Source organism: Elephas maximus, chromosome 19 (assembly GCF_024166365.1).
Source record: "Elephas maximus indicus isolate mEleMax1 chromosome 19, mEleMax1 primary haplotype, whole genome shotgun sequence".
NCBI lineage: Eukaryota > Metazoa > Chordata > Mammalia > Proboscidea > Elephantidae > Elephas > Elephas maximus.
In genome coordinates, this window is record NC_064837.1 from 46,072,254 (window position 1) to 46,096,291 (window position 24,038).

Consider the following 24,038-nt stretch of genomic DNA (forward strand, 5'->3'; position numbering starts at 1 on the left):
CTTCCTTTTCTGTTGTCTGCCACCTTGACTGGTCTCTGTTGGAGTTTTCCAGCTCTGCCCCAGAGGCTGTGGGCATCCCTGGCCCTAAGAGCAAAGTGGGAAGGCTGCTGAGGCCAGCAGAGGGGAGGACCCCAGGAAACATGTTGGAATGTTTGTGGCTAAAGGCAGTCCTTGTCATAAGCCTTAGAGAAATGAGGCCCAGAGCCTCATAGAAGTCAGGGAGAGAGAACCCTGTCTCTTTCTCAAGTAGGTGTGTGTGTTGGATTCTCAAAAGCCTCTTAATTCTTTCTGTCCTCCCTCTGGAGTGTCTCTGGGGTGTGCCCTCCCACAACCATGCACTTACTCAGGACTCTCCCTACTAGGTCCTCTCCCTTCAGTCCCCTTCCTTGTCGGGATCCTTGACCTCCCCAGGGCTGCACTAGCCCTGTCTTGTGGGACCTGTCTGGCCCGCTCACCTCCCTCCGTGTCTCTGGCCAGGCCTACTCCCAGGACGCCTACCTGAAGGGGAACGAGCCGTATTCCGGAGAGGCCCGCAGCATCCCAGAGCCACCGCCCCTCTGCTACCCCCGCAAGACCTATGCCCCGCCGGCCCGGGTCTCCACCTGGGCCACTGTGGTGCCTGAGCCCCTCTCAGCACTGCCCAGTGATCCCCGGAGTCCCGCTGCCTGGAGCGACCCAGGGCCCCGAGTCCCGTCTGCTGCTTGTGCTGTTCCAGACAACCCCTCTTTGGGGATGAGCCAGCCCCGCCCCAGCCCTGGTGCCTTCCCCCGCCTCCCCTCCGAGCCCCGGACGCTCCGTGCCTTCCCAGAGCCCGGCAGCCGGGTGCCCCCCAGCAGACTGGAGTGCCAGCAGGCCTTGTCACACTGGCTGTCAAACCAGGTGCCCCGCAGGGCGGGGGAGAGACGGTGCCCAGCCATGCCGCCCCGGGCCCGCAGTGCTTCCCAGGACCGGCTGGAGGACGTGACTGCCCACCACCCATGGCCCTGCTCCACCTCCCAGGATGCCTTGAGCCAGCTGGGCCAGGAGGGCTGGCACCGAGCCCGTTCAGACGACTACCTGAGCCGGGCCACTCACTCGGCTGAGGCACTGGGGCCAGGGACCCTGGTGTCACCCCGCTTGGAGCGCTGTGGCTGGGCTTCTCAGCATCCGTCTGCCCGCCCCACTGCCTGCCCTGCTCGGGACCTGTCGGGACCCCAGGCCCCACCCCCACCTGGCCTGCAGGGCCTGGACGACATCGGGTACATTGGGTACCGGAGCTACAGCCCATCGTTCCAGCGCCGGACTGGCCTCTTGCATGCACTTTCCTTTCGAGACTCACCGTTTGGGGGGCTGCCCACCTTCAACTTGGCCCAGTCCCCTGCATCGTTCCCGCCAGAGGCCTCTGAACCACCCAGGGCTGTCCGTCCAGAGTCCAGCACCCGGACCCTGGAGCCTCCCACCGAGGAGCGCCGTGACGAAGTGGTCCTGAGGCAGAAGCCTCCGACGGGCCGAAAGGTCCAGCTGCCCCCTGCAAGACAGATGAACCTCGGTTTTGGTGACGAGTCCACAGAACCAGAGGCCAGTGAGCAAGGAGAGCGTCCAGGCAGGAAGGTGGCCCCTTTGACCACTACTGAAGACTCTCTGGCTTCCATCCCCTTCATTGGTGAGTGATGGTGCAGGTGGCTGTCTTGGGGGACTTGGTTGTCTGTGCCCTAATTTACCCCACATATCTGTCTACTGTGGGCAAAACTGTAGCCTGTTGGGATCATCTTGTTTCTCTGTCTGTCCATAGTCCATCCATCCATTCTGTCCATCCATCTTTCCACCCATCCTTTCTTTTATTCCTACCTCTCATTTATTTATCCTTCTAACCATCTTTTCATTCACCTTTCCCTCCCTTCCTCTCTTCTCCCTCTTTCCCTCTGTGCCTCCCTCCCTTCCTACTTTCCTTCTTTCCATCCATCCGTCCATTTTCCTTCTTTCATCTCCTTCCTTTCACCTGTACTTCCATCCTTTCTTTATATCATCCTTCCTTTGTTCCTTCCATCCACTCTCCATCTCTCCAACAATACTGATGTCAGGCAATGTGCTAGGCTTCTTCCTCTCATGGAATGTATGGCCCAGCAGGGGAATGAGACAATCCAACAATAACGGTCCAGCAGGATGGAGTGTGATAGCAGTACAGGAAGCTCCGGGAGAACATAGGAAAGCACATAACCTAGACTGGGGCACGGGAGCCAAGGAGAAAATCTTGGAGAAAGAACATTATGGCTAAGACTTGAAGGATGAGAAAGAGTAAGCTGGGGAAAGAGTATTCCAGGGAGAAGAAACAGGATATGTTTCCTGTATCCCTCACCTCGCCCCTCACTCCCCAGGATGCCCTTCCAGGTCATGGGGATGGGTCCTGAGGGGCCTTGTCGGTCACTGGGGAGTTTGAACTTTATCTTGAAGGAACTATTGAATCCTTGCCTTCAGAATAGGTATTAGATAAAAGAGAGACAAGAGAGTGGAGAGGCAGGAATGAGTCCCAAGTTTCTGGCCTTGCTGGAGGGTGGTGCCTCACCCCAATATTGCAATGAGAAGGAGTGAGTCAGGAAGAACAAAAAGGTTTAGGGCTTGTTGAATATGAGGTGCCTGTGAGGCAGCAGGATGGGTTGGGCTGAGTCTAGGGGTCTGGGAGAAAGACCAGAATGCAAGATAATGGCACCGGAAGCCAGGAGTCAAGATGTGTTGCCATCAGGGCCTTGGAGGGCTTGAGGAGCTCTGGGATGTGGTCTGGGCCTAGAGTCGAGGAGCATGGGGCTGGCAAGGCTGGAGTGGGGAGGCAAGCTCAGGCTTTCTGCCACCTCCACCCACCACTCCCTCCACTTGTGCAGATGAGCCCACCAGCCCCAGCATCGACCTCCAAGCCAAGCACGTTCCTGCCTCTGCAGTGGTCTCCAGTGCCATGAACTCGGCCCCTGTCCTGAGCACCAGCCCATCCTCCCCAACCTTCACCTTTGCCCTTGGCCGTCACTACTCCCGGGACTGCAGTGAGTCTCCCTACGCCCCAGCCTCATCCTGGCCCCTACTGTCTGGCCCCCGGGGTGTCTGTTGGGCCTGTTGCCCGATGTCTGGAGCTCTTCCGACTGGTTTCTGCTGCCCCTGGGACCCCATGGGGGGCGTCATCCCCTGGCCCTGCCCAAATGAGAGGACTCTGGGGATGTTCCTGACCTGCCGCCCCCCTGATCCTGGGGCCCAATATGGGCACTTTGCAGGTAGCATCAAAGCCGGCCGCCGCTCCTCCTACCTGCTGGCCATCACCACGGAGCGCTCCAAGTCCTGTGACGACGGGCTCAACACCTTCCGGGATGAGGGCAGGGCTCTGCGGTGAGGCTGGGTCTGGAGGCAGGGTGGGCGGGACCATGCCTAGCCACCTAGGCCAGCTACTCCTCTGGCTGGTCTATGGCAGGGGTCTGGCCCTGGGGTCCTCTATCCCCCGGAGACAGCGTGCTCCCTCCCTGGAAGTCCTCTTGGCCTTCGGGTTTGGGGGCTGACAAGACAGTGAGGTGCCAGCTATGCTTCCTGTATCCCTCACCTCACCCCTCACTCCCCAGGCGCCTGCCAAACCGAGTACCCAGCCTGCGGATGCTCCGAAGCTTCTTCACTGATGGGGTGAGTGCCGAGTGTGTGCGTGCGAGTGTGAGGGTGCTGGGGTAAGGGTATGGGGAGGGGGATGACCCCTCAGATATGGAGCACAACCTTGGGGTAGGGTTCCAGGTCTGTGGCAGGAAGACCCCTGTGATTGAAATGTCCTGTCTTTCCCTTTCTCCCTCCACCCACCCACCCTCCTCTCAACCACATGGCTCCAGCCTCACCAGCCTTCTGTCATCACTTAAAGACATTGTACGCCTGCCCACCAAAGCCTTGCACTTGCTGTTCCCTCTGCCTAGAGTGCCCCTTCTCTAGCTCCCCCATAGCCACGTGACTCACTTTTTCACTTTCTTTTTTTTGTTGTTGAGGTTATACACAGTGGAACATACACCAATTCAACAGCATCTACATGTACAGTTCCGTGACATTGATTGCAGTCTTCAAGTTGTGCAACCATTCTCACCATCCTTTTCCGAATTGTTCCTCTCTCATTAACATAAACTCACTCCCCACTAAGTTTCGTATCTAACTTTTCAAGTTGCTGTTGTCAACTTGATCCCATACAAACCCGTTGCCGTCGAGTCGATTCCGACTCACAGCAACCCTACAGGACAGAGTAGAGCCTGGCGGATTTGAACTGCCGACCTTTTGGTTAGCAGCTGTAGTAATTAACCACTATGTCACCAGGGTTTCCTGATCCCATATAGATAGTTCTTAAAAGAGCATTCTTTACAACTTAAGCTAAACTGTTTGGTTTAAGGAGTACCAGTGATGCAGTGGTTAAAGCGCTCGACTGCTAACCCGAAAATCAATGGTTCAAAACCACCAGCAGCTCCACAGGAGAAAGATGGGGCAGTTTGCTTCTGTAGAAATTTACAGCCTTGGAAACCCTGTGGGGTCACAATGAGTCAGAATCAACTCGACGGCAATGGGTTTAAAAAAGACTTTAGAAGACTTTTTCACTTTCTTCAGCAGCGTAGTGGTTAAGCGCTACAGCTGCTAACCAAAAGGTTGGCAGTTGGAATCCACCAGGCACTGGCTGGAAACTCCATGGGGCAGTTCTACTCTGTCCTACAGGGTAACTATGAGTCAGAATTGACTCGATGGCAATGGGGTTTTTTTTTGTTTGTTTGTTTTCAGCCTTTTTAGTCAAAAACCACATTCCGCCCCACCTCTGAATTCCATATCTCCCTTTCCTGCTTTGTTTTTTTCCTTAACACTTACCATGTTATACAATTTGTGTATTTATCTTGTTTCTTGCCTGTCTCCTCAGCTAGAGTGTAAGCTTCCTGAGGGCAGCAATTTTATATGTTTTGTTAACTGCTGTGTCCCTAGTACCTAACACCGTGCCTGGCACAGTGGGCACTCAGTCCATATTTGCATGATGTCGTCAGGGGACAGGGGAGTCCACTGAAAAGGGGGCCACAGGTTTGAGATGTGATGGAGGGGCTGGCATCTGCAGCCTCGGGACTTGGGGAGACTTGAGGTCAGGTCTGAAATGGCTTGAACTCTTGATTGTGGATGGACTGGGAGAGCCATCTTGATTTCAGACCCTCGATAATATCTCTGATTAGCTTAACATCTTGATGATATTATCACCTGGTTTATTCCTTATCACTTCCTCTGGTTACTTAGCTTTCCCTTGACATGTCACCTCTATTGCTGGAGTTCTGTTGACACTGTCACTTCCTCTGTTTAACTCCTTGTGGACACGACTACCTGCTCCAAGAACTTGGTCTATGTTGATGTTCCCACTTCCCCTGTTGATTTAACTCCTTGTTGACACAACCGCTTCCTCTGTTTATTTAATTCCTTTCAGTCTATAAAGTCAAGGGAGGTCCCAGATTGGCTTCTCTGGGGCAGTGAGGCATGCGGTGCACTTCCTTCTGGCTTTCCCATTACATATGTCTCATGACCTCAAGACGAATGGTCCAGAGAGGGCAAGCAAGGCCCCTGAGGCCACAGAACATGTCAGAGCATGGTACAGGCCTACACCAGGTCCACACAGCTACACGTGGTCCATGGGGTTCCTGAGATGCTGGCACCGTGGGAGCCACCCTAAACTGCCCCCTGTTGTCTCCCTGCAGTCCTTGGATAGCTGGGGCACCTCCGAAGATGCTGACGCCCCTTCTAAGCGACACTCAACCTCTGACCTCTCAGATTCAACCTTCAGCGATGTCAGGAGGGAAGGCTGGTTGTATTATAAGCAGATCCTCACCAAGAAGGGGAAGGTAAGACAGCCAGAGGATTGAGCCAGGGGGTGAATGGAAGCTGGCTCCCAGCATAACTCTCATCTTCTCCTGCACCTACCCCACAGCCTCTGAGTCAAAGGAAACCAGCTTAGGCTGTAGTATGACGGGTAGAGGTTAGATGCTTGCAAGAACTTTCTGGAGGATTTAGAGAACTCATGAAAAAGAGGTTAGCAAAGAGCAGTGGTCTTTGGTGTGAGATGGAGCTGATCAAATTGTGCTTGGAATTATGACAAATGGGTCCCACAGTGATCCCCAGTTGGGACATCACCACAAAAATGGCTCCGGAGGCTCCTGGACAATGAGAAAGGGAGGCCAGGGTGATCCTCTTAGAGGAGCTGAGGCCTGAGAAGGAAGCAGAGGTCAGCTCTTTCAGGGCCTTGCAGGATGAGCAAGAATTTTAGCCTTTTTCCTCAGACAACCGAAAGCCCCTGGGAGCTCTTATGGGAGGTAGTTACAGCTTTAAAAGACCTGTTTGGCTTCCTGGGGGCCAAACCAGAGGCAAGAAGACCAGACAGGAGCCACCACAGAGATCCAGGTGAGAGAAGAAAGGGGCTGGGACAGGAGGGGATGGGTGGGTGGGGAGATGGGGGGAGACAAGTAGGATGCTGGAGAGGAGAAGGGAGGGGCTTTGGATTTGTAGGGTGTAAACCTTGGGTCCTAGGCCGGTGCCCTGGGCTGAGGCAGCCTGGGAGGAGGGAAGAGGCAGGCAGCCCTTCTGCAGCTCCATGCTGTTCCTGCAAGAGTCCAGACAGCTGACAGTGGCTGGGATAAACCTGGGATTGAGTCTTGGCTGCATCACATATTGCTGTGAGAGCTTGGATGATGCACCTATCTATGACTCAGTTTCCTTGTCTGTATAATGGAGCTAATAATAATCCCTAGCTCATAAACCTGTTGCTGAGGATTAAATGAGCTGATCTAAGTAAAGAGCTTACCCAGTGCCTAGCGCTGGGGAGTGGCTACTTTTCTGGTTGCTGCTATTATTTGAATTCTCCACCTTGCACTCTGGGGGTTTTGTGGTATCAAGAAAGAACATAGGCTTTGAAGTTAGACATACTTTGAGTTTCTGCCCAGCCACTTATCAAACATGTGACTTTGGGCAATCCCTTCACATCTCCGAGCCTCACTCTTCTGATCTATGAAATGGGGACAATGTTACAGTACTCCAGGCACTATTGTGGGGATTAAGTGAGATGTGTACTCCGGGCAGGACTGGAACTCATCCATGCCCTCAACCATCCTGCTGCTAATTACTTAGGGCCTGCTCTGCCCAGAGGAGCCCTGGTAGCACAGTGGTTAAGCACTCAGCTGCTATCCAGAAGGTCAACTGTTCAAACCCACCAGCCGCTCCATAGGACAAAGATGAGGTGGTCTGCTTCCATAAAGATTACAGCCTTGGAAACCCTATGGGGAAGTTCTACTCTGTCTTATAGGGTCATTATGAGTTGGAATCAACGCGACAGCAGTGGGTTTGCGGCTTTGGCCAGACTCTGCTTGGAATTTTCTGTTGAGGTTCTGGGTCTAGTGGTGAGGAAGGCAGGCCAGCCCTGCCCTCCTGGGGTTCACAACAAGTAGAGAAACTATGTCGCATGATAATTTCATGTTATGATGGGGAAGTTCAAGGGTCTAACATATAATAGGGACTCTAACCTCTGTTGGGTGGCCGGGGGGCAGGGGGCTCCTGAAAGCTGAGATATGTGAGGATCCACAGAGCAGAGAGGGTGGGGAGGGAGAGAAGAGGCCTAGGAGAAAGGCGGGAAGGGACACGCTGAAACCTAAGGTGGCTGGAGCACAGAGGGCGAGCATCGTGGGAGTCAGGTGCCTGCCGCTGCCCGTGGGGCCTCAGCAGCCAGGGGAAGCCTTTCCAGGGTTTTAAGTGGGTGGTAGGGAGGTGTGCAATACCAGGTGACAAGCGTTGCATCTGTGACAGTTGGAGACAATGCCATTGCTTTTGTCCAGGTGAGCAAGAGTAGGGCCCAGGGTGGTGTTGTGGGGCCGAGGGGAGGGACACTTTAGAAAGAAGTTCAAGGGAAAAATGGCCCCAGCTTGCTGATGGCAGGAGGTGAGGATGGACGGAGGAGGTGATGATGGTTCCTGGGTGCCTGGCTTGGGTTGTAGGGGGGCGGTAGGTGGTGCGACCATCCCCTAAGCCACAGGGCACTGGAGAAGGAGCAGCTTTGGGGAAAGGAAGCAAGGGGTTCTGTTGGGGCTATGTGAAGACTGGGAACCCAGGGCTACACCCCAGCAGAGGTGTCCTGGGGACAGAGGCTGAAGGGTGTGGCCCTCAGGAGGGAGGCTGGCGCTGTGAAGATTTGTCCTTCAGTGTGCAGCCACAGGTGTGAGGAGCCCACGCAGAGCGCGGGCATGGAGCACAGGCAGGAGACCTGAGCAGTCCTGACTTTTGGTGGCTGGGGGAGGAAGTAGGGGTGGGGGAGGTTAGGCTCCTGATGGAGAGCCAAAAGGAGAGCCAGCAAGATGGACGTTAAACCAGGAGGGGAAGCAAGAGTCAGCTGTGCCAACTGAGGTGAGCATGAGGAAGGGGGATTGAGTAGACAAACACTTTCAGTCCAACTTTTGAGCCATCGAAGGGCACTTGTGAGAGCTGCTGGCTCCTCCCTGCCAGGTAGCCTGTCCCCCTAGCTCTGGGGCCCCCTGCCAGCTCCCTTCAGTGTTTCCTGGGCAGGGAGAGAGCTGGCTCCTCCATGCTCACTGGTTAGTTCTGGAAGACAAAGCTCATTTTCACTCGTCCCCTCAGTGCCGTGGCCTGGGAATTAGGGAGGTCCTCAATCAGCATCAGGTCCTTGGTCTCTTCAGGGTTCTTCCTTGTCAGCCAGATTCGTCTGACTCTAGCAGTTCAAACCTCTCCTGTGCCTCCTCCTAGCCCCCAGCTTCTTTAACAGACCACAGATTGTCAGGCAGAGGAGTGGGGACTGACATGTTCCCATAGTCACAGCTCCAGCATTTGAGCCTGGAGACCAGCTAGTTCACCCCTCAGTTTACCGACAGGGGCCACTGATGCCAGGGGAGGGGGCTTGACGCGTCCAGGATCACCCAGCTGGTTCCGTCTGAGTGGTGTCCTTGTCACTGTCTCACTGCCACTGAAATTCTCCCTGGAGGGACCATGCTGTCTTCCTTCTCTGAACATCCGTCCCCTTCCTGGTCCAGCAGGACCATGATGGTAGGCAGGGCCCACTGCTGGGGTCAACTAAATGAGAGGCAGCCGTGGGCTGTGTTCACTCCAGAGCCCCAGGCGTTCTTCATCTGTTTGCTCTGAGGGCAGAGGCTTGTGCTGGGTGCTGAGTGGTAGGTGGGCGACCAGCCAGAGGAAAGGAGTCCTTGGTCTGACGGGGGAGATGCAGCCCCTGCCCTAGGGAACTCCGAGAGTCGTTAATGGACTTATTCAGCAGTTACTGGTGAGCACGTTCCCTGTGCCTGGGCAGTTCTAGGCTCTGGGGTATAGAAGTGTGAGAGAGACAAGCTGCCTGCCACCCAGGAGGCTAGTTTACTGGGAGAAATCAACAAACACGATAACCCGAGCTTGCAGCATGCACTCCAGGGAAAACCAACAGGGGGACGCTATTGATTTTAAGTTGGTAGCAAGGGGAGAATTGCCCTTAGAAAAAAAAGGTCAGAGGAAGCCTCACTGAGGTGACATTTGACCGTAAAATCAAAGGGTGAGAAGGAGGTAGCCACGCAGAGAGAAGAGAGCTCCAGGCAGAAGGAGCAGCAAGTGCAAAGGTCCTGAGAAGGCAAAGACACGGCTGTTCACCGGAAAAGGCCTCTGTGACTGGACAGAGAAAGAAAGAGGCAGAGAAGAAGGGTTTGGATAGAGATAGGGACCAGATCCCAAGAGGCCTTGGATTTGATTCCAAGGTGATGGGAAACCTTGCTAAGTAAGGGGAGAGACAGGGTCTCCTTTATGTTTTAAAATGATTCATGCAGCTGCTGCATGGAGAGTGGATTGAAGGAGTTGAGAGTGGAAACGGGGAAGTTCTTTGCAGTTGTTGGGGCCACAGGTATTGATGGCATGGACAAGGGTAGGAGCAGTAGAGAAGGTGACAGGTGATATTTTGGAGGCTTCCTGGTGGGTTGGCTATCAGAGGTGAGGAAGAGGAAGGAGTCAGGGTAACTCCTAGGTTTCTGGGCGTCTGGGTGGATTTACTGAGCTGGAGAAGATCGGGGGAGGAGTGGAGAATGGGTTTGATGGGGAAAATCAAGTGCCCCGTAATGGGCAAGTAGCATGTGAGGTGCCTGTAGGGTATCCATGTGGAGATGCCAGGCAGGCACAGGACTGTGGCTCGGGGAGATGGCAGACAGGGATATACTTTTGGGACTCCCCATCAGCAGATGGCCTGGGTTTAGAGCCAGGGGCATGAGTGAGGTCCCTGAGAGAGGAGGGCAGGGAGAGGAGGGCCCAGGACGGAGTTCTGGGGCTTGCCTTCCTGTAGGGCAGTGTTTCTTAACCTCAACACTATTGATATATTGATAATTCTTTGCTGTGGGGGCTGTGCTGTGCATTGTGGGATGTTTAGCAGCATCCCTGTCCTCTACCCACTAGATGTCAGTAGCACCTCCCTAGTTGTGATAACTGCAGATGTCCCCAGGCATTGCCAAATGTCCCTTGGTGCTGACTTGCACCGGTTGAGGGCCACTGGCCTGGAGGATGTGTCGGGCAGTGGGCTGTGGAGGAGACTGAGAAGGTGCTGGTGGAATCAGGAGGAAAACCAGGGAACGTGGGAGCCCAGATACCAAAAGAGGGTTTGGAGAAGGAAGGAGCAGCAGCTGTGTCCAAAGCCACTGAGAGCCCGAGTTACAACAAGGGCCGAGAAGCTCCTACTGGCTTTGACAACACGGCAGGTCTGGAGGACCTTGAGAACAGTTTCCAGGGAAGGGGACACTGAGTGGAGTCTCAAGAGGCAAAGAGAGCAAGTGCTATGCAGGGAAGCAGTATCTGGGGGCGTATGGGCTAGAGATGGTTCTGCATGAATTTTATTTAAGGTGGGTCATGCAGGGTAGGGAGGGCTGGATTGCCTCCAGGGCTCCGATTGCATCTGATGCCCATATATGAAGAGTGGAGAAGGTTGGAGATCCTCAGGAGGATTGAGAATGATGGGTAGGAGAATCCAGGCAGGTGTGGGGCTGGAGAATTTACTGGTGACTGCAGGCAGAAGGCGGGCAGTGGGGTGGGGGTCCCACTGCTGGCCACTGGCTGCTACGCCTGGGGCCCCCTCCGTCTCTGGGCCTAGCTTCTCACCCTCTTCCCTCCCATCTCTCTCCCCCACCCTGCGTGTCTCCCTGCAGAAAGCGGGCAGTGGCCTGCGCCAGTGGAAGCGGGTGTACGCCGCGCTGCGGGCGCGCTCGCTCTCGCTGAGCAAGGAGCGGCGGGAGCCCGGGCCGGCGGCGGGGGCTGCGGTGGCCGTCGCAGGTGAGGACGAGGCGGCGCCCGTCTGCATCGGCTCCTGCCTGGTGGACATCTCCTACAGCGAGACCAAGAGGAGGCACGTGTTCCGGCTGACCACCGCTGACTTCTGTGAATATCTCTTTCAGGCTGAGGACCGGGATGACATGCTGGGCTGGATCAGAGCGATCCGGGAGAACAGCAGGGCCGAGGGCGAGGTGAGGGCCATGCCCAGCCCCACCTGGGCCTGGGGCGTGGGCGGGCAGGGCCCGTCTGTCTCCAGGGACTTCCCCTCACCAGCTGTGGGACCTCACTTGAGCATTCTGGGCCTCATTTTCCTCTTCAATAAAATGGGCTAACAAGGGTCCACCTTGCAACTCGATCTAGCCAGGTTTTGGTGTGAAGTGCACTGACAGAGTCCCTGGTGTCCTTAGTGTTCAGGATCTTGAATTAGCAGTAATAACTGTAATTATAATAATAATTATCATTATTACTGCCTTGGGCAGGCTCTGGCACAGAGAGGTCAGCTCAGTTTCTCACAAGAAGTTAGGGAGGCAGGATTCTCCTATAGGGGTGTATTAGAGAATGAGGTGCCCCTGCCTCAAAACTGTGCCCGGCCCTTCTGGCAGGGCTGATCCATCTGCAGGGGGTTGAATAAATTGACCTTGGGAGGAAGCCAAGAGGCTTGGCCTGTGGCAGCAGGTGGACAGGGGTTGAGCCAAGGGCTTTGGCAGGGACTTTTGGAGAATTAAGAAGTGACCCCCCCATCCTCTGGGCAGCCACAGCTACACACCAGGGTGTAGGCTTGGCATGGGGCGCAAGCTGGGTTTCTGCCCACACCCCCCCAACCAGGTGCCTGCACTTGGCATAATCTGCACAAAGTTGTCCAGGGGTCCTGAGCTTAGAGGTTGGTCTCCGCCAAGAGGATAGCGGGTCTGGGGCCTGGTCCAGGTGGTCGCCTGCTCTGGCCATGGGGTGAGGGGGTGCTGGTGCACAGCCCCTTAGGTCACAGACCTTCTGCCCTCCCCACAGCAAGAAGGAAAGTACCTGGAACCTGGGGCCCCTGCTGTGGCGGGCCTGGCTGGGCTGCCCTCAACAGGGCTTAGTCACTTCACAACTGTATAGCTGCCCCTCATTAGGCACCTCCCTTGTGACTGCCAGGACTGTGATGAGTGCTATGTGTATAATTCTGCACCCCAATCCTGAGGTTGCCATATTATCACCCCATGTTACTGCTGAGGTGACAGAGACTCAGAGAGGCTAAGTGGATTACCCAAAGCCACACAGCTGGTGAGGGGGTGCCCGGGACTCAGCCCTGGTCTCTCTCGCTCCCATGTCTATGCTCTCCACCTGGCACATGGAGCAGAGGGGAAATGAGGCTGAGGCAGGGCTAGGGATGAGCCTGGGGTAGGCTGGACACGGGCACTGACATGGTCTCATCTCTTCTCCTGCTCCAGGACCCCGGCTGTGCCAACCAAGCTCTGATCAGCAAAAAGCTTAACGATTACCGAAAAGTGAGGTGAGGCCCAGCCCTGGCCAGTGACGTGGGCGCTGCCCTCTGGGCAGGGCTCCTCATGGAGCAGTTCCCGTGGGATGGGGGGCCACCAGATAGAGGACGTCCTCTTGGCCCATCTCCAGGCCCGAGGGTAGGGCCCCAGGCTCCCTCTGCTGAGGGAGGGGAGGGCAGGAAGGGTGGCAGGGGCGTTGAGGGGCTCCAGCCCAGATAGGCACAGTAACCTCAGGGATGGAGGGGGACATCTGAAGTGGCAGTAGGCCAGGGTGGTACACACTGGGCCACCCCAGATGAAGACCCTTTTCTCCCCTTGTTTCCTATACAGCCATAGCTCTGGACCCAAAGCTGATTCCTCTCCCAAAGGCTCTCGTGGCCTGGGGGGGCTCAAGTCTGAGTTCCTCAAGTCTGAGTTCCTCAAGTCTGAATTCCTCAAGCAGAGTGCACCTCGCAGCCTCAGGACTCAAGACCTGCACACAGGCAGCAAGGGTAGGAAGGTGGTGCTGAGAGGGCGCGGTGTATGTGTCGGGCAGGGCCGGGGGTTGGGGGGAGGCTCAACCTGCAAAGGGAGGGAGGAAATTTGAGTGTGTGTGTGCCTGTTGTTGTGTGCGCACATGTGTGTGCATGTGTGTGTATATTGGGCTGTCTGTGTGTCTGGTTGTTCACGCCTGTGGGTGTGTGTCAGGGTTTATTCTAGTGTGTGTGCTGACGGTATATGCGGGGCTATGCCTTTGTGGGCCTGGGGGCTCTGAATCTGATTCCCCACCGTGCGGTCCCCAGTCTCTGTTCATGTACCTTCAGGGATGGGAGGCTCACCCTTTCTGGAGGCAGCCCTTTCCATCTCCATGTGCTTTTGGCTGTTAGAAAATTCTTCCTTTGGTTGTACCAGGATCTATAGATCCCAGCCCCTGGTCCTAGTTTTAGCTCCTGAGGCCACACAGAAGTCCTTCTATTACTCTGAGGTCTCTCCAGGGTAAACAGCCTCTCTTGGGATATAATTTCCCATCAACCCTCAGCATCTTGGTTACTTCTCTGATGAAGTCCCCGTGTGTCCACACATGTATGAATGTGGCATGTGAGCTTGTGACCGTGTGTGGCTGCTGCCCCTCCCTGTATCCCCCCAGCTCACTCTGGCTCTCTCTGCTTCCCTCAACCCAGATGACAGTGCTACCACCCCCAAAGCCCCCTGGGGTATCAACATCATCAAAAAGAACAAGAAGGTAGCCCCAAGAGCATTTGGGGTGCGGCTGGAGGAGTGTCAGCCAGCCACAGAGAACCAGGTGGGTCCCACCAGACTCCAGAGCAAGCGGGAAGGGGGGAGACTGAGGCACCAAGCTGCAAGGGACTTTGGAACCAGCCGCTCACTTCGTGACAGCATAGCTGGAAAAACAGCCCAGAGAGGAAAGCGACCACCCAGGTCTCCAGGGAGGGAGCAGCAGGACTGGGTCAGAGCCCAGAGGCCCTGCCCTGGCCTGGGCTCCTTCCCTGAGCATGGCGGGGCCCCAGACTAGAGACAGAGAGGGCCTCTTGTCCCCTACACAGGGTTCTTGGCACTGCCCCACCTCAGCCCCCTACCCCACCAGCAGCGAGTGCTGCCCTTACCCTCCCTAACGCCCACCCTGCCTGTGTCCCCAGCGTGTCCCCCTGATCGTGGCTACGTGCTGTCGCATCGTGGAAGCACGGGGGCTGGAGTCCACGGGCATTTACCGAGTGCCTGGCAACAATGCCGTGGTGTCCAGTTTGCAGGAGCAGCTCAATCGCGGGCCCAGTGACATCAACCTGCAGGACGAGGTGGGTGCCCCTGAAGCGGTCTGCTGGGGGTCTGCAGGAAGTTGGCTGAGGTAGTGTGGGGGGGTGCTTTGCTGAGGAGGGTTTCAGGGTCCATTGTGTTGCAGTTATTGGACCCTGTGTTGCACCCAGCACTGGGCCAGGGCACCAGGATGAACAAGAAGGGACCTGTCTTTGCAGGCCAGTCCTGGGAGTAGGTATTACCCCAAGGCTGAAGCCTAAGAAATGAGTGTGGTCTTGGTCTGGGAGTCCTGAGGCAGAGGCTGGGGAGCAGGGGCATTTGGGGTACTGCTTTGTTGAGGAGCTGGCATTTTGACTGGGCCTTTAGAATGAGTAACCACCCAAAACCAGTTGTTTTCGAGCCGATGCTGACTCTTGGCAACCCCCATGTGTGCAGAGTAGAACTGTACTCCGTAGGGTTTTCAAGGCTGTGACGTTTAGGAAGCAGATCGCCAGGCCTTTCTTCCAAGGTACCTCTGGGTGGGTTCAAACCACCAAACTTTCAGTTAGTAGTTTGCACAACCCAGGGACTCCTTTAGAATGAATGGGGATCACTAGAAGCCAGTGAAAGTCAGGTAAGGGTATTCTGTTGTTGTTAGGTGCCATCGAGTCGGTTCCAACTCATAGCGACCGTATGCACAACAGAACGAAACACTGCCCAGTCCTGCGCCATCCTTACAATCATTGTTATGCTTGAGCTCATTGTTGCAGCCACTGTGTCAATCCACCTCGTTGAGGGTCTTCCTCTTTTCCGCTGACCCTGTACTCTGCCAAGCATGATGTCCTTCTCCAGGGACTGATCCCTCCTGACAACATGTCCAAAGTATGTAAGATGCAGTCTCGCCATCCTTGCTTCTAAGGAGCATTCTGGTTGTACTTCTTCTAAGACAGATTTGTTCGTTCTTTTGGCAGTCCGTGGTATATTCAATATTCTTCGCCAACACCGCAATTCAAAGGCGTCAATTCTTCTTCAGTCTTCCTTATTCATTGTCCAGCTTTCACATGCAAAGGGTATTCTAGGTAGAGAGAATGGCACGGGGAACAGTGTAGACTCTGAAAGTTTGCCAGGGGTCAACAGGCTTTCTCTGTGAAGGACCAGATAGTAAATTTCTTAGGCGCTGAGGGCCATAGGGTCTCTGCTGCTGCTGCTTCATAGTCTTCTTCTTTTCCCCGTGCTCTTCCTCCCCTCCCTCCTCCCTCCCCGCTCCTTTTCTCCTTCTAACAGTGTAAAAACCATTCTTAGCATGTTGGTGGTTTGTGGGCCCCCAGCTTAAAGGGAATATGTGGTGTTTTCTGGAGTGGCCGGCAGTTTGGGACACAACTGACCAGATGAGACGAGACCGGCTCGTGAAGCGATGTGATAACCACACTGAAGAGTTTGCAGCAGGGCCGGTGGTTCTCAAACTGTGTTCTCCAGAGTCCTAGGGTTCCCCAGAGGAGCTGGGGGAGGTCAGGACCCCCATCCGTGCCCAAACCAGAGCAGCCCCCTTCGATATGCCTGCCATGTTGGGTTTTCATGTACGATTTGACAAAAAGAGCTCTGCTGGAAACGCTGTTGTGGAAAACCCTGCATCTGGGCAGTGAAGTCCCATGAGTCAAATACTGTGAAGCCTTGCGTGGTACATGAGACAGAGTTCCTGCCCTTGGGAAGATGGGGAGACGTGACAAATAGGCATTAAATCGTGGACAAGAGGAAAGGATGAGAATTTCTCATCAAGGACCGAATTGTGTAATGAAGGAGAGGGTACTGAGGGCTCGGGCAGGTGGTGGACTAGAGTGTTTGAGTCTTTGAAGGATGAATAGGAGGGGACAGGCAGGAAGGAAGGCAGTCCAGGCAGGGATGATGGCATTTTCCAAAATTCCGGAGAAGGGTTTGAGAGTCAGGACAGAGAGTGGCTCTATCTCCTGGGCTTGGAGGTAGGGAGGTGAGACCCAGGGGACAGAGGGCTTTTGATGGCTGCACTGAAGCCTTTGATCTTGATCCAGTGGGCACTAGGAAGCCTTCAGTGGTTCTTAAGCAGAGGCATAAATGTGAGTGGGGTTCGAGAAAGAGTAAAGTTTCAGCTTGTACCTAATGGATATGAACGAGGGAGGCAGAGCCGGGGGTTTAGGTAAGAAATTGCTGAAATATTGGAAACACGAGGGGTCAGGAGGACTCGGTGGTGCCGGCAGATTGGGGAGAATGGGCCCAAATGCTACATGTTGCCTGTGTGAGAGGGAGGAAGGAGGGGCACAGCAAAGTCAAAATCTTGAGCGGGGGGCTGGGGGTACCTGTTCCTGGCAGAAACTGGGAACTGGGGCAGCTTTAGGAGAGTTTGAAGAGAGGGGGCGTGTCTGGAGGTGACCCTATTAGATTTGGGGTGATAGTCACCCACATGGGGGTGATGGCTATAATCTGGCGTCCTGCAGAGGTCATACTGAGGCACCAAGGTGAGATGATTGGGGAGCTGCTCTTTGCGGCGGGGGGCTGGGGGGTGGGGGGAGGTGGGCGGCAGGAGAGCAAGGACCAGGCTCTGAGTAGGACAGGAGAGGGGCACTCAGGTAAGGCTGGGGATGAGGGGCAGACACGTGCCCACAGACAGTATCAAGAAAGAAGGAGCCAGGCCTTAGGTTTGGCAGCTGGGAGGGGAGAAGAGCCCATACATCAGGACCAGGAAGTAATGATAGGAGGTGGGCAGGAGCTGTACTGGGTAGGGGGTAGATACGCAGGGAAGCACATAAACTTGGCCTTAGCCAAGGGAGAAGAGGGACAAGAGCTGGAGGGGCAGCTGGCATAAGTTAGGGACCAGAGTGGGGGCGTACCAGGTGTATTGGGTGTGATGTTGTGCGTTACACATCAGTGGCATTGTTGTGGGGAGTGTTAGACCTAAGTGTTGTGTGGAAAGTGAATCCAGCTGTCCTGTGGAACCTGTGAGGAATATATTGTTCCTCAAGTTTTCTGGCATTAAGTTGTGGATCCATTGTAATGAGTGTGCATAGGGTCAATTTGTGAATCTTTGTTGTGGATGTAATGTTGCTTTCTGGGTGTAAGTTGTTCTGAGCCAGTTCCCGGCAAGGTGGTTGTCACTGGGTTTGCAGCACTATGGAGTGATGTCGCCCCCTGGTGGCGAGAAGGGCCAATGACCCACAGTTCTTCAGTCTTGTATTGAAGTTGAGAACTACTGATTTAGACCGCCTTAAAAAAAAAAAAAAAACTTTTTTTTTTTTTTTAAGAGCCTGGCTTGGAAACCCTGGTGGCATAGTGGTTAAGGGCTACAGCTGCTAGCCAAAAAGTCCACAGTTCAAATCTGCCGGGCACTCCTTGGAAACTCTATGGGGCAGTTCTACTCTGTCCTATAGGGCCACTGTGAGTCGGAATCAACTCGACAGCAATGGGTTTGTTTGTTTATTTGTTTTTTGGTTAAGAGCCAGGCTAACTGTGCTAGCTAGGTGATGGGAATACAATGGAGAATAAGACAGACATAATCTCTGGCCCTTATGAAGCTTACTACTGTCTTGCAGGGAGCAAGGCATCAGCAAGAAAACACATACAAAAAATAATGACATGTTGACTAATTGCCATGGAAGAAACGAAGTCAGGGCTGTGATGCAGAATGATGGGGCAGTGGTGATGGTGGCTACTGTAGCTTTGACAGCCAGGGAAGGCCTTTTTGAAGAGGTAATATTTAGGTGGAATGAGGAGTCAGCCATGTGATGACAGGGAGAGGGGAGTTCTAGTTGAGAAATAGCAAGTGCAAAGGGTCTGAGGCAGGAAGGAGTCAAGCATGAATGACTGCTAAGTTATGCATACTTAGACTTTGGGGGTAAGGAAAAAGGGCCCAAGGGTGACTCTTTACTAATTAGGGAACACTGGGAGGCAGGAGCCAAGCCTGGCACTAGTAGGTCCCGTGAAGGGATAGAGAGTGAATGGGCAGATTCATCTCGGAGCAGCTCTTGCTCATGTCTGTCTCCACAGTGCCTGGCCCAAAGAAGGTACGTGGTACTTTCTGTGTTTGGGAAAATATTGGAGCCCACTGGGCTGGCTGGAGCAGAGAGAGGCTGGGGCCAGGTGGTAGAGGGGCCAGGAGCTAGATGGGACTCTGTTCTGCTGCCACCATCTCTGGAGTGGATGGAGCTTGGTACAAGTGGATCACAGGGAAGAGCTGGGCAGGGCTGTACTCTAGGGCTGGACTAGCACTGAGGCACCAGCACCTGGGCTGAGCCCAGCTGGCCCTGGGTGTGGGGGCGTGGGGGTTTGGGCATCTGGGCTGGGCCCGGCTGTGGCCTGACACCTTTGCCTTCTCTCCAGCGCTGGCAAGACCTAAATGTGATCAGCAGTCTGCTCAAGTCCTTTTTCCGAAAGTTGCCCGAGCCTCTGTTCACAGATGGTAAGTAGGAGGTAGAAGTGGAGGATGGCGGTACCGGTCTGTGCTGCACCAGCCACTTTTGTTTGGGTTGTTGGTTTTACTTTCAGTTTTTTAATATAAAAGACATACATGCTTATAAAAAAAAAAGGCAAAAAAAACAATATAGATACGAGTAAAGTAAATGCAAAGATCCCTGTCATTCCCCCCTCTTTCTCCAGAGCTTGCAGCCCTTGCTGAGCACTGACTTTGTGCCAGCTGCCACTCCCTACCACAATACCATGCGGCGGCTACTATTATCCCTACCTTACAGAAGAGGAAACTGAGGCACAGGGCGATTAAGTCACTTGCCCAGGGTCACACAGGTTGTAAATGACAAGAGCCAGGATTTGATGACCCCAAGCATCTGGCTCCAGAGCCCAGCTCTGGACCGTTTGCTGAGCTGCATATTAACAACTCATTGTGTTTCCTCTCAGAGCCTCTTACATGCATGACAAAGACACACATATGCAGACATGGGGTTTGGAGTTGAGTTCAGTGATGTGCTGGTAAATGTTTAACATCCGGCCCTCTAGGGTGAAAAAGTACTAATTTGTAGCATTTGCCAGTTTCTATAATGTAAATAGAAACCCTGGTGGCGTAGTGGTTAAGAGCTAGGGCTGCTCACCAAAAGGCTGGCAGTTCAAATTCACCAGGCACTACTTGGAAACTCTATGGGGGCAGTTCTATTCTGTCCTGTAGGGTTGCTATGAGTCGAAATCAACTTGATGGCAGTGGGTTTGGTTTTGGGTTTTGGGTACTAATCCTTGGTTATTTTTTGTAAATGTTTGTTCTTGGCCTGACATTTGCCTTTTAACTTTTCGGTATAGAAATTAAAAACAATTTTTAAATGTAGTCAAAGCTGTTAATTTTTCTTTAATGGATTCTGCATCTCATGTTTAGGAAGGGTTTATAATTATAAAATTATTTTCTTATTTTTTCCCAATGTTTTTGTAATTTTTATATTTAGCACTGTAATATAGTTAAATTTGTTTATGTGTTATATGAGATAGAAATAAAATTTTTCTCAAAAGGATGGCCAGTCATCCCAGTGACTTCCCCACTGGTTTGAAGTGCTGCCTTTATCAAATAGTAAATATCGACATGGCCTGTTTCCCTCCTTTCTGTCCTTCAAATTGTTCAGCTTGTCTGTTTCTCTATCAGTACCATACTGCTTTAGTCATGCTATTTTTTTTAGTATGTTTCATTATCTGATAGGTCAAATCCCCCCTTATTCTTTCTTTAAAAAAATCTTTAAGCGAGGTAAAGACACTGTAAGAAAAGAAAATCACAGACCAATATCCTTTATGAATATAGATGCATAGATTCTCAAGAAAATACTAGCAAACTGAATCCAACAGCATCTTAAAAGAATTATGCATGGTGACCATGTGGGATTTATTCCAGGAATGCAAGGGTGGTTTCACATAAGAAAATAAATCAATGCAATACACCAAATTAATAGAAGGAAGAAGAAGAAAAAAAAAAGACCTCTCAATTGATGCAGAAAAGGCATTGACAAAATCCAACAGCCTTTCATGGTAAAAACATTCAACAAACTAGGAATAGAAGGGCAGTTCCTCAACATGCTAAAAGACATTTACAAAAAACTCACAGCTAACATTATACTCAATGGTGAAAGACTGAAAACTTTCCGCCTAAAATCAGGAACAAGACAAGAATGCCCACTTTCACTACTGCTGTTTAACATTGTACTGGAAGTTCTAGCCAGAACAATTAGACAAGAAAAAGAAATAAAAGGTGTCCAAATCGGGAAAGAAGAAGTAAAACTGTCTCTGTTCACAGATGACATAATTCTATATATAGAAAATCCCAGAGATTCCATAAAAAAGCTACTGGAGCTAATAAATGAATACAGCAAAGTTGTAGGATACCAGATGAACACGCAAAAGTCAGTTGCGTTTCTATATACCAGTAATCTGAACAATCTGAATAGGAAATTAAGAAAACAATTTCATGTACAATATTATCTAAAGGGATAAAACACTTAGAAATAAATTCAACCAAGGAAGTGAAAGACTTATACACTAAAAACTATAAAAGATTGCTGAAAGAAATGAAAGGATACCTAAATAAATCGAAAAACATCCTGTGTTCCTGGTGTTAGAGGACTCAATATTAAGATGTCAGTACTACCCAAAGTCGTCTACAGATTCAACACAATCCCTGTCAAAATTACAACAGCCTTTTTCGTGGAAATGGAAAAGCTAATCCTCAAACTTACATGGAATTGCAAGGGGCCCCAAAATGCCAACACAATCTTGACAAAGAGAACAAAGTAGGAGAACTCACACTTCCTGATTTCAAAATGTACCATAAAGCTACAGTAATCAAAACCATCTGATACGGGTATAAAGGCAGACATATAGACCAGTGGAATAGAATGGAGAATCCAAAAAATAAACTCATACACCTACAGCCAATTGATTTTTGACTAGGGCGCCAAATACATTCAGTGGGGGAAAGAATAGTCTTTTCAGCAGATGATGCTGTGACATGCCTCACAACGTGGATGAAAATTAACTCAGAGCGGATCAGTGACCTGAATATAAGAGCTAAAACCATAAAAGTCTTAGAAGAAAACGTAAGAGTAAATCTTCAGAGCCGTGTATTTAGCAATGGACTCTTGGATATGACACCAAAAGCATTAGTAACAACAATAGGAAAAAAATAAATAAATTGAACTTCATAAAAAAAAAAAAAAATTGGACACCAAAGGACATCATCAAGAAAGTGAAAAGACAATCCGGGAAGGGACAAAAATATTTGGAAATCTTATATCTGGTAAGGATTTAATATTCAGAGTATCTAAAGAACTACAGAATACATAAACTATAACTCAGCAACAAAAAGACAACCTAAAATGTATGTATCTATGAATATTATTTAGCCATAAAAAGGAATGAAGTTCTAATACATGTGACAACGTGATGAACGGACCTTGAAAACATGTTCAGTGAAATAAGCCAGACATAAAAGGGCAAATGCTGTATGATCCCACTTAGAGAAATGCCTGGAAGAGGCGAATGCAGTGAGATTAGTGATTGTCAGGGGATGGGGAGAGGGGAGAATGGATAGTTAAAGCTTAATGGGTACAGAATTTCTATTTGGGGTGATGAAAGTTTGGGAAACCAACAGTGGTGGTCGCACAACATTGTGACTAGAACTACTGCCACTGAACTGCACACTTAAAAATGATTCAAATGCGGAATTTTATGTCTTACATATTTTACCACAGTAAGAAAAAATATCCTTGGCTATTCTCGTGTATTTGCTTGTCCAGATGGATTTCAGAATGAATTTAATCACGTTCCGTTTTCCAGTTCCCCATGGATTTGTGAAGGGAGTTGGGGGAGACCCTGACATGGGAGTGTGTGGGCGTCTGGAGATGGAAAGGCCCATCTCCCTTTCTGGGAAACCTTTCTCTTTTGACCTCCTGACCTCTGGTGCCCTGGAGAACAGGCAGGGACCTCTTTTCGACTGTCACCGTACAGCTCAGGTCTTAGTTTTTCCCAGACACGCCTGGGTCTACCCAGGTCAGGTACACACCTGGGCGCAGCTGCGTGGGCTCAGTCACATAAACACAAGGCCCCAGAGCACCTAAAACCCAACAGCATGGGCACAAGACACTGACCTCCCAGCGGGACCCCTGCCCACCCTGAGAGTATGAGAAGGGGCTGCCCCACCTCTCTAAAGAGCCTTCACTGTGTTTCAGACAAATACAATGACTTCATCGAGGCCAATCGCATTGAAGACTCCAGGGAGCGGATGAAGACACTGCGGAAGCTGGTGAGGCAAGAGAGGTGCTGGTAGGCAAAAGGCACCAGTGGACTGGGCTGGGAGAGCACCACCTGTCCCAGGAGGCCCGGACCCAGTGCTGCTGATTCCCACTCCGGGCCTTAGTTTCCCCATCTATACAAGGAGGGGGCAGAGAGCGATTCTAGACTCCCATAGGTACAGCACTGGGACTCTGGGGGGCATGGGGGGAGAGTCACAGCCTGGCCACATGTCCCTCCTCTCTCTTGCCCAGATCCGGGATCTCCCAGGACACTACTATGAAACACTCAAATTCCTCGTGGGCCATCTCAAGACCATAGCTGACCACTCAGAGAAAAACAAGGTGGGTGTCGTTCCGGCATGGAATCTTGGGAAACATGGAGTTTAAGGCAATCTCTTCAGCATATTCTCAAGCCTCACTGGCCTGCCCTCCTCCTTAAAGGTCATTCTGTCCCCACCCGACCCTCTGCCCACATGCCTGCAGTGCTTCTCCCTGGAGAGCTCTCTCCTGAGCATCTGAGTCTTCTAGAGGCAGAGAACCACTGCCTCCCTGGATCTGTTGGAAGTCCATCCTCTGATCTAGCTCAGATCCCTTGCATTGCATTTTCCTACTCAAACACTTTGTATCTTCTGGTTCTGCAGTGAGGGGGTGGGATGAGGAGAGCTATAGGATTTCTCTCAGTGCTAAAATACTACACTTGGGACCTCCAACATGTCCCCACTCCAGGGCCTCTCACTGCTAGCAAGGGGAGGTGCTAACCACTCAGGGTTGCTGGGTACAGGTGTGTAGGTTCCACCGGGCCTGAGGTGAATGGGGCTAGAATCAGACCTGTGTCCTACTTGCCCAGTACCACCATGCCCGTGCAAGGGGCGTCTGGCCCCTAAGCTGGGGACAGCTCGGGGTGTGGTCAGCAACAGGGGCCTGAGGGAGGACTGGGAGGTGCTGGAGGGCAGAATATGGAGGGATGTTGACCCTGACCTGCTTCTCTCATCTGTCCAGATGGAACCCCGGAACCTGGCCCTGGTCTTTGGGCCGACGCTGGTGAGGACGTCTGAGGACAACATGACAGACATGGTGACCCACATGCCTGATCGCTACAAGATCATCGAGACACTGATTCAGCATGTAAGCAATCTGCTCTGTGTGTGTGAACTTTGAGCCTAGGCCTGTGTCCCTCTGAACACCTGGCTCCTGCTTAGCCCGAGTGGGTTCAGGGAAGGTTAGACAGCTTAAGAAAATGGCACTGGGATGCTGAATGCCCTTCAGGAACAAGAGGCTGCATTTCAAGGCAAAACAG

The 24,038-nt window shown here is 52.3% G+C and overlaps 1 protein-coding gene across 2 annotated transcripts in view; it reads left to right on the forward strand.

Annotated features, from left to right (window-relative positions):
* ARHGAP23 (Rho GTPase activating protein 23) overlaps positions 1-24,038 on the forward strand; it is a 74,912-nt gene that overhangs the window by 33,724 nt on the left and 17,150 nt on the right. For both annotated transcript variants that reach the window (XM_049859951.1, XM_049859952.1), the window contains exons 7-20: positions 478-1,642; positions 2,856-3,011; positions 3,237-3,348; positions 3,576-3,633; positions 5,700-5,843; positions 11,166-11,480; positions 12,720-12,781; positions 13,101-13,261; positions 13,931-14,052; positions 14,408-14,563; positions 18,849-18,927; positions 22,679-22,752; positions 22,994-23,083; positions 23,741-23,866. In XM_049859951.1, the coding sequence (XP_049715908.1) occupies positions 478-1,642; positions 2,856-3,011; positions 3,237-3,348; positions 3,576-3,633; positions 5,700-5,843; positions 11,166-11,480; positions 12,720-12,781; positions 13,101-13,261; positions 13,931-14,052; positions 14,408-14,563; positions 18,849-18,927; positions 22,679-22,752; positions 22,994-23,083; positions 23,741-23,866 (2,820 nt within the window). The remainder of the gene's footprint in view (positions 1-477; positions 1,643-2,855; positions 3,012-3,236; positions 3,349-3,575; positions 3,634-5,699; positions 5,844-11,165; positions 11,481-12,719; positions 12,782-13,100; positions 13,262-13,930; positions 14,053-14,407; positions 14,564-18,848; positions 18,928-22,678; positions 22,753-22,993; positions 23,084-23,740; positions 23,867-24,038) is intronic.